Source organism: Quercus lobata, chromosome 2, assembly GCF_001633185.2.
Source record: "Quercus lobata isolate SW786 chromosome 2, ValleyOak3.0 Primary Assembly, whole genome shotgun sequence".
In the NCBI taxonomy this organism is placed as follows: Eukaryota; Viridiplantae; Streptophyta; class Magnoliopsida; order Fagales; family Fagaceae; genus Quercus; species Quercus lobata.
Genome location: NC_044905.1, coordinates 94331753 through 94341656, shown reverse-complemented (window position 1 = coordinate 94341656; position 9904 = coordinate 94331753). Strand labels below are relative to the sequence as shown.

Below are 9904 nucleotides of genomic sequence, written 5' to 3'. Positions count from 1 at the left end.
TTCAGGAACCCTATGCAAGATTTGCACAGCAGCACATCTATGTTGATTGCAGCAGCTTCAACTTGATTACTAGTTCTTCTGATCTTCTTTGATTGATGGTGAGTGAGAATTTGGTCACAAAGCCCTAGGTGTAGAAAAATGCAACTTTTTAAACCTATTTAATTGTTAGTTTGGATTGTGTTGAAAACGTGTTTGCGTTTTAAATAATGAGTCCCATGTACTGTTCACGGAATCCATAAGTAAGAAATTCAACAAAATTTTCATTAAAACTAGGTTCCACGATACTATTTACACATTTAAAAATTATTTTATTACAATATTTTTAATTTTCAATTTTTAGTAAAAAGTAATATCTAAACAGATTCGTTTGTAATTAATCATTTTATACTCTAGCAATTAGAGCTCAAAATTTTAGAGTTTGGATAGCTTATTGGGCCTAGGTGTCTAGATTCCAATTACATCCTTTTGCTTTGAGCTGGTTTGGGCTTGAATCTTGGACTTCAAATAGACTTTTAAGCACATACAAGACAAACTTTTTGTTACAATTTTCCAACCTACATTTATGGACCTAACCGGCTATCACAAATGAGTCATGTGCTGGGGTTACAAAACATTGGTTAGTCGTAAAGTTAGGTTACGTTGTGTTATTGTAATTTTACATTAATATAATCTCAATATAAGAATATGACATTATATTATTTAGGAAGATGATGAGATTAAGATGATGCGATATATTTTGTAATTTTATATTATGGTAATGTTAGAAAAAATAAAATAAACCAAAAACATTAATGTCACATTATCGTAATGTATATAACATAAAGGGTAATCACAGCAAACCAAATGTCCCTAATGTCTAGTCTGTTTCTATAAGTATAAACAAATTTGTAACAACTATATCTTCTATAGTAGAAAATTTTCTTGTAAGGTTAGATACCCTCAAAGTGATTTTTCTTTTGAAGAATTCTTCAAAAGTTTTCCACTTTCAACAAAATCTGTATATATATATATATATTTATTTATTTATCGCATTGGATTGTGGTAATTATTATTGTGATGGTGTTAATTTGGGAATAAGTGACAAATAATCCATTACTTAGCTTCACTAGGATCAATATAGTTTTTTAATTTTAACTTTTATATTATAATTATATACGGATCATATGGAAAACTTCCAACAAATAGTTCAGAATGAAAGTAGAAGTGTGCTAGGCATTTTGATGGTTTCCTAAAGATGTCTGTAGTCTGTACGAAAGAAAAAAGATCAATTAATTCTTATAACTCAATGCCATTGTAGTAAATATTGTTGGCAATGACTTCATCAATGTTATTCGTAAGCCTTTGTTTCAAGACTCCTCTAAAATAAAATAAAAAAAGTAGAAGAATCACTTAAAATAAAAACAGTGTATTACCATCCATAAATTACACATGACTCTAGTCCACACCACCATCAAAGGAAACCTCTTATAGAAGCCAACAAGTGATATGCATTTATTGTAGAAATATCCCTTGACAGATCTTGAATTTTATTTGAAAGAAATAATTTTTTGATACTCTGAATTCAATGGTATATATCAGTCACTTGTACTGAATTTATCTGTCTTGTGGGCTAAGAGAAGCCAGACATGGGTGATCAATCCCCCACCTCGCCTAAGTTGTTCTGAATGGTGATCAACAGGGCAATTACTCGCTGCATAACACAACATCTCCATCCAAATACCACTTATGATCAGCCATCTGTTCTCCCTGTCCAACAAATTCCTAGCTAATCTTTGTGCATCCCTTAGCACGTGCCATTTTGCCGTGACCATAGTTTCGTTCTTTCTATCGGCATCTGACTCCTTGTGAAGTTCTTCTGTCCTCAAAATCCTGCAGGCTTCATATTCATCTTTTATTGTTGATGGCCTTGCTCTTAAAAATGTCGAGAGTTTAGTGGAAGTATGTTTGAAGATGATTTTTGCAGTGGTGCTGCATAACATGTGAGGGCGTATTGCCAGAAGATACATCATGTAGTTAGACAGCAATCTGCACATTTCAATTTGGGTGTTTGTAGTATCATATTGAGCATTATCTGAACGATAGCAGATATCTGTTGCAATGTGCCAAATGGTAATGCTCTTGTCGAAATCTCTCTTAATACTCCATCTAAAATCATGGTTGAGGCATCCATACCTTTGAAGTGCCCATTGACCTCTTTGAGTGATGGGCTTTAACCCTCTCTCTATATCAATCTCTTTCATCTCTTGGACCATCAGTTCTTTCAATTCTTTGGGGAAGTCCACTCGAGTTTTACTTTTGCACTTTCTAATCTTCATGTCCATTCCATGAAACTTGAGGATTCCACCGAACTTGAATTGCTCATCACGGAGGCAGAAGTCTACCAAATTGAATTGTGCAAGTGAATTAGACCATCTCTTCCACTTATATGACCGTGGAGCTAGAACTCGCAAGCAAGGCATCACAAATGGCATGTCATAGTGCTTAATCATTTCAATTATCGCCCAATCTGAGAAAGGCAATAGGATGATCTGATAAACCTCTAGAATGATGGCTCCAATTAGCATTGAATAGGTAAACCCGGCATCTGTATGACTTATGAAGCCCTCTGTGAATAAGATTGTGAATCCAAATAATGTGAAAACTAAACTAAATAAACTTATGATACGGAGAATGCAACCTATCCAAGTATATATAATAGGAGCCTTTGTATAGAGCGCGTCATACATGAAGCCAAGTTCAGAATCAGTGATTCGGAAGACATCCTCAGCTGAATATGCATCTATGGACATCCATGAAAGAGATTCATAAAATGGCTGGTAAAGCCAGTTCTCAAGGTGAGGCTTGAAGCAATTAAACCGGTAATAGGCCTTTGAGATCAATTCTAGATCGGGAATGTCCTCTGATAGCTTTTTGAATAAAGAAAGAGCATTCTCTTCTTCGGCAAGATCAGCAGTGGTTAGACCAGAGTTCCATAGTGCTGACTTGAGAGCCCAAGCTGACTCTCCATACTTGATTATTCCAGCCAAAAACGTTGGCAGGTATAGAAATGAGAGTGGAGAATTAGTCCAGCACCTAATGAGTATATAAACTACAATACCCACTTGGAAAAGGAGGCTAAGTAACTGCCTTAACCCCAATCTATTATCTTCAATAGAGTAGGCAGTAATAGTATCCGGGTTTCCAATTTGGACTAAGAGCAATGGTGCCAACAGTGCCATTAGTTCTATAGTGATATTTTGTTTCTCAATGTCTCTGACCTCAATTGTAGTGAGCTTACCCATAATAATTTTCACTACAGAACCAGACAACAAGTAGGCAAACCAAACTATAAATCTTATTTGGATTCCAGGGATGTACCTTCTGCGGCCGCCTAAGAGAGTGAGCACAATTTGCAAAGTAAAGCTCACTAAGGCTAGCGTAATCATACCCCACGCATTCCATAGTTCCTCCAATTCTCCTGGGAGCAAGTCGATGATCAACATTTCTCCTTTTGCCAAAGTTTAGAATGCAGCTGCAACATAAACATATTTTGAAACTACGCTAATTAGAAGTTCATCCTTTCATTTTCAAAATACAATTTCACCATTTCACAAGTCAAAACATGATTCAGCTGGAGTGTATACAACAATGTATAACTCAGCGTGTGTAACAATAATTAATCTTCTACAAATGTATATAAACCTCTATGTTGAGCAATAAACTTAGCCCTATGGTACTTGACTTTGGTAAATCCATCAATTTCAATGTGGAACAGTCATATACAATATTTACCTGGATAGGGTAATGCACGGGTGAAAATGGGTATTAATTAGCTTAGACCAAATATGATTCCTAAGTACATATAAAATATATAACTCACTTTGAATTCGGTTCAACTCAAAGATTTTCATAGAATTCATGCTTTTACTTATGTCCTTTTTATCTTAAAAATAATAATTATTTATAAAATGGTTTAGGAGTAACGAGTATTTTAATCAATCCAGATCTTAATCGAATTGAATGGACGGAAAAACAAGTTTCTAGGATACGAAAAGAGCTGGCAATAAAGATTTGGTCATGACTCAAAACAGAAGGAAAGGAATGTATGGCCAGAGACAGACATCTCTAGGTCCGATGATTCCACACATGCAATTCTTTTTCGAAACCTTACCAATATGAAAAGGCAAAGTGATTCGTTTAGCCCAGTGACAATAGTCACTCTTGAAAACGAAATGGGAATCTTCAAAAAAACCAAAAAAACGAGTAGTCCAAACACCAAAACAGAACAGCTCAAAAAGAACTTACAAATCGAAACCAAGTAGCATGAGGAATATAATGCAACAGTTTACAGTTCACATGGTAGCTAGCTTAGGCCGAAAAGGAAGAACAAAATGGTTCTCATATCAGATTTGTAATTGATATCCCTCTTGTTAGATGAGTGAATCTGGAATCTCAGTAGATTCAAAAAAGTTTGTCTCCCAACCGTGATTTAGAGAAATTTTATGCAATATTTACTACTATTGATAAGACTATCTACATATACTTTTGTAACATAACTTATTTAAAAAACTATATGATTTGTTTAAATAATACACATGGACATATCATGAATTGAAAGAAGTTCTATGTTCCATATGTGATTATGTATAGCTTGTGTAAACATACATGCATATCTACGAATTACTTTTTTTTTTTTTTTTTTCCTACAAAGGCATCTGGAGCAATTCTACGTTCATTGCATGCCTACCTTGCTATATATTGTGGTATGTAGATATCAATTTACGAACATGCATGCATGCATAAGGTAAAGGATACGAAATTAATATGCATATAGAAGATGTGATAGGTGCTACAAAATTTTATTACAATCCCAATCCTCAATATTTTATATACAAAAAAAATTTGTGGATGCAATTTTTTTTGGTTAAAAACTTATTTTCTTATTTACTGAAAATTGATGAAAGTATAATTATACATATATTTTTTTTTATTTTATTTTTTTAAAATTGGACATAAGCAAATAAGTTAAAAGAAACCTTTGGCAAATGCATGTGTATTAAGTGATTAAGTTTGCTATTAGTAAAAAAAAAAAAAAAAATCAACTTATTTGGGTTTTTGAGCTAATTTTGACAGGTTTCCATACCAATTTTTTTGTTTCCTTTTAATTTTAACCCAATCTTATCTATCATACTTTTAGAAAATAAGTAATTAACAAGGCACATCTAAAATGCACTTTAATTAACAAGACAACCTTCCGACCAACAATTTAAATAGAAAAAAAAAGAATAAATAAATCATAAGGTAATAGAACTTGCACATCTATTAAATCCGTATTCTATTAATATGAAATCCAATAAATTATGTAAAATCCATCATATTATGTAATGTATGGAATATATTATAGAAGTTGAGTGTTGTTGATAAGTCGTATCATATACTATTGTGGGCTTGTGGTTATTGTCTGTTTTCTTTATAAGGAGAACTAGGGTTCAAATATTTTCTTCTCTATTGATTTAACTATTGAATTATTTTTTTTAAAAATGACATAAACTTGAAAAAGAAGTTAAAATATTGCATGTAACGCACCTGAGCGACCGAGTTCCTAACTCCAGCAAGATAGAACGTAATAGTGAAGCATACAGCAATCAGAAAAAAGAAATGGAAAAAAAAATGAGGTTTTTGATCGATAGCCAATGAGGATTGGTGTGAAGGAAGTGTCTCCTTCACCTCCAGCAGTGCTAATAGAAAATGTGAATCAAAGAACCAAAAGGGGAGGAGATTGTTTTCTTCTTTTCTACAAAGTTTTGCTCGAGTTGGAGGATGATTTTCTTATCTTTGATAGCCTATATATGAGGGTTGCTCATTACTAAGTGATCTCTATTAAGTATTAATGACCTTTATTTATATGGTACCAATTATTCACTTTTAAAATGGAGTTTGGGGAACCAATTATTCTTACCTTGTAATAGTGCTTTGGGATGCTTGTATCTGTGGTATCATAGTATTGGACCCTTTGCTTTATTCCCTACTCCTTGAGCCCCGCTCACGTGAAACTTTATAAGGGCCTTAAGCTTGGCTTTCTTCTTAGGAGTCCTTTGTGAATCTACCATGCAAGAGATCTACAATAGCTTTTTAGTTTAGCCCACATGAAAATGAAAAACTCTGCTTTCTTGTCTTTTATTTATTTATTTTTATTTTTCCATTTAATGTACCCAAAAATTCCACATGATTCTCACCAAGAGTATAATGCATTAACAATATAAGTCTAGAGGCACAATAAATTTTACAAAATTTTACACAATTACTATGATCCTTTTCTTAAAATTATTTTATATATAATAAACAACTAAGATTGTTGATTGTAATTAGTGTGCAATAAATTTAATTAATATCAATGGCGGTTCTAGTGAAAGGGCATTACACACACCTAAACTAATTCCAGTCTATCACATCAATCATTGATACCATTTTTATTATGGACCAAACAAAACAATTAATACAACAATTAATTATGAAAAAAAAAAAAACAAATTTGTTTCCTTTTTTTTTTTTTTGAGAAAGAAAAAAAAAATTGCTTCCTGATTTAATGTTTCAAAATCAAAACAAAATAAAAGAAACCGTTCAAAAGAGAAAAAGATAGTTAAGGTGACATGTCACATGCAAGTGATTATTTTTGGGTTGGTCGGACTTTACTTTTGCCCAAAGTAGCAAGTAGCAACTTGCATGACATGCTTTAAACCTATTTAATTAGTCTTGTCGCCCGAGAGAATGAAGGCATGCATTTAGCAAAAAAGAATAAAGGTATGCTGGTTTCTTGAACCAGAGATTGAATCAAATGAAAGCTTAATGCATATTAAAATACAAGCAACTAATGGAAAGTGGAAACCCAATGAAAGGAGGATTGAATAAATCAAAACACTGCCTTTACATAGAGAGTCCAACAGCAAGAGTTTTGTAAGTATGTTATTATAACCTTTTCTTTTATAAATTTCGACGGGGATGGATTTTTCAAAGTGTTTTTTTTTTTCTCTGAAGATGTTCTTTATTACCTTTTCATTTCGTTAACAAATTTGTATGTTGTACATTGATTTAATTTTATTGCTTTTAGATTAGGTGATTGGAAACTGTGGTTGAAGCACTAGATTGTAACTTTGATCAATTACTGATTTGAAGTATTTGTTTGGACTAAATTTTAACTTGACCAATTGCTCCAGTGGTTGAAATACTTGCTTGAGCTATTTGTTTGGATAAAATCATAACTTTAACAATTAATCTGTTGCTTAAGTTGTTGGACATCTAAATCCTATTTTTCGATTGTACTAGAGCTTTTTGAACACACAGGGACCAAAATATGTTTTTTTTTTACCCTTGTTTAATGTTGTCAAAATTTAATATTTTATTACTTAATAGCCACAATATAACAATATATATGTGGCTATATATTCAGTTTTAAGAATTGGAATGTCTTGCCAGTTGCCAACCAAACGGTAAGGGATAGAAACCAATGAAAATTTTAAATACAAGGACGTAGTATTACCATCATAATTAACATATATGTATCTCTAACCCGCATTTGAAGGAAGCTAGTTTCATCCTAACATGAGAGCAGGATTTGTTGGAGATGATATATATCCCTTCAAACTTTTCACATAATAATTGGATTACATTTACAAGATATTACAGCTAAAATACCTCAGAACATATATAACAAACAAATACATTGAAAAAAAAATGCATTATTCACTGGTATAAAACTTGTCTGTCTTGTGGGCTAGGAGAAGCCAAACATGAGTGATCAATCCCCCACCTCGCCTTAGCTGTTCAGCATGGAAATCCATTGGGCAATTGCTTGCTGCATAGCACAACATCTCCACCCACACGCTGCTAATGATGTGCCATCTGTTCTCTCTGCTCATCAAACTCCTAGCAAGTCTCTGTGCATCATTTAAGACATGCCAGTTAGATGTCACCATAGTTTCCTTATTTCTATTAAAGTCTAACTCCTTGGGAAGTTCTTCTATCCTCAAAATCCTACAAGCTTCACTTTCATCTCTTGTTATTGATGGTCTTGTTCTTAAGAATGTCAGGAGTGTAGTGTAGGTATGTTGGAATATTATATCTGATGTGGTAGTGCATAACATGTGAGGACGCATGGCAAGAAGATACATCATATAGTTTGACAATAATTTACCCATTTCAATTTGAGAGTTTGCAATGGCATTCTGAACATCTGAATGGTAGCAAATGTCTGTTGCAATGTGCCATATGCTAATGCTTTTATCGAAATCTCTCTTAACACTCCATTTGAATTCATGATTGAGGCATCCATACCTTTCAAGTGCCCATTGACCTCTTTGGGTGATGGGCTTTAAATCTCTCATTGCATCCACCTCTTTCATTTCTTGCACCATAAGTTCTTTCAATCCTTTAGCCAACTCCACACGGGTCCTACTCTTGCTCTTTTTGTACTCCATATCAAAGCCTCGAAACTTGAGGATTCTATCGAACTTCAGTGGCTTATCATGAAGGCAGAAGTTTAACAAATTGAATTGTCCCAATAAATTAGACCATCTTTTCCATTTATTTGCTCTTGGGACTATAAATCGCAAGAATGGCATCATAATTGGCATATCATGGTGCTTAGTTATTTCAATTATTGCCCAATCTGAAAAGGGTAATAGTAAGATTTGATAAACCTCTAGAATGATAGCTGCAATTAGTACCAAGAAGGTAAAGCCAGCATCCATATGATGTAAAATGGCAGTCTTGAACATGATTGTGAATGCACAGAAAGTTGATGCTAAACTGAAAAAACTGATGACACGGAGAATATAACCTACCCACGTATATGTTACAGGTGCCTTTGTATAGAGCACATCGTACATGAAGCCAAGTTCAGAATCTGTGATTCTGAAGACATCCTCAGCTGAATATGCATCAATGGACATCCATGGAAGAGATTCATATAAGGGCTTATAAAGCCAGTTCTCAAGGTGAGGCTTCAAGCAATTAAAGCGGTAATAAGCCTTTAAGATTAACTCTAGACCAGGAATGTCCTTAGGTAGCCTTCGGAATAAATAAGGAACATTTTCTTCATGGTTTATTTCTTCAATGGTTAAACCATAATTCCTTAATGCTGACTTAAGAGCCCATGCCAACTCTCCATACTTGATTACTCCGGCCAAAAATGTTGGCAAATATAGGATGGACAGCAAAGAACTATTCCAACACCTAACAAGGATATACACTACCACACCCACTTGGAAGAGTAAGTTAAGTGACTGCCTCAATCCAAGTTTATTATCTTCTATTGAATAGGCAGTAATGGTATCCGGATTCCCAATTTGAACCAAGAGCATGGGTGCAAGCAGCGCCTCTAGTTCCAAGGTGACATCGTGTTTCTTAGTGTCACTGATTTCTATTGTGGTGAGCTTACCTATAATAACCTTTGCAACTGAACCTGACAACAAGTAGGCAAACCAAATTGTGAATCTTATCTTAAGTCCTGGGATGTATCTTCTGCGGCTACCAAGGAGAGTGAGAATGACTTGCAACGCTATGCTCACCATGACTAGGGTATCAATACCCCATACATCCCAAAGGACCTTCAATTTTCCTGGAATCAAATCTAGGTGCATGGTTTCCCCTTTTGTGAGATGTAGCTGAAAAATTAGCAAAGTTTTCTTATTATTATCACTTTAACTTCCATTTCTAAACCAAAAATGAAAAAGGAATTGAAAAACCTTGTCATTGATTTAAAACTGTAGGCTATACATGTCTTGTTGCCTAGCCAATGGACTGGAATTAAAGAGAAAGATGATAGAAAATGGGGAAAGAAATGGGAAAAGAAAATGTTATTTTTCATTGTTTGGTTGGAGTACAAAGGGATAGAAAAGAAAAGCGGAAAGATGGGGCTTTTTTACTT

General features: G+C 33.9%; 2 protein-coding genes across 2 annotated transcripts; both read right to left on the bottom strand.

Annotated features, from left to right (window-relative positions):
* Nucleotides 1-1574: 1574 nt before the first annotated feature.
* LOC115973878 lies at nucleotides 1575-3482 on the bottom strand. Its single transcript, XM_031094118.1, has one exon. The coding sequence runs from the start codon at nucleotides 3480-3482 to the stop codon at nucleotides 1575-1577; it is 1908 nt and encodes a 635-aa protein (XP_030949978.1).
* Nucleotides 3483-7715: 4233 nt separating this feature from the next.
* On the bottom strand, nucleotides 7716-9617 carry LOC115973877. Its single transcript, XM_031094117.1, has one exon. The coding sequence runs from the start codon at nucleotides 9615-9617 to the stop codon at nucleotides 7716-7718; it is 1902 nt and encodes a 633-aa protein (XP_030949977.1).
* Between the last annotated feature and the right edge of the window lie 287 nt (nucleotides 9618-9904).

Excerpts from the sequence above, each read along its gene's own strand:
- LOC115973878 (XM_031094118.1), bottom strand. The coding sequence starts at position 3,482 with ATGTTGATCATCGACTTGCTCCCAGGAGAATTGGAGGAACTATGGAAT.
- LOC115973877 (XM_031094117.1), bottom strand. The coding sequence starts at position 9,617 with ATGCACCTAGATTTGATTCCAGGAAAATTGAAGGTCCTTTGGGATGTA.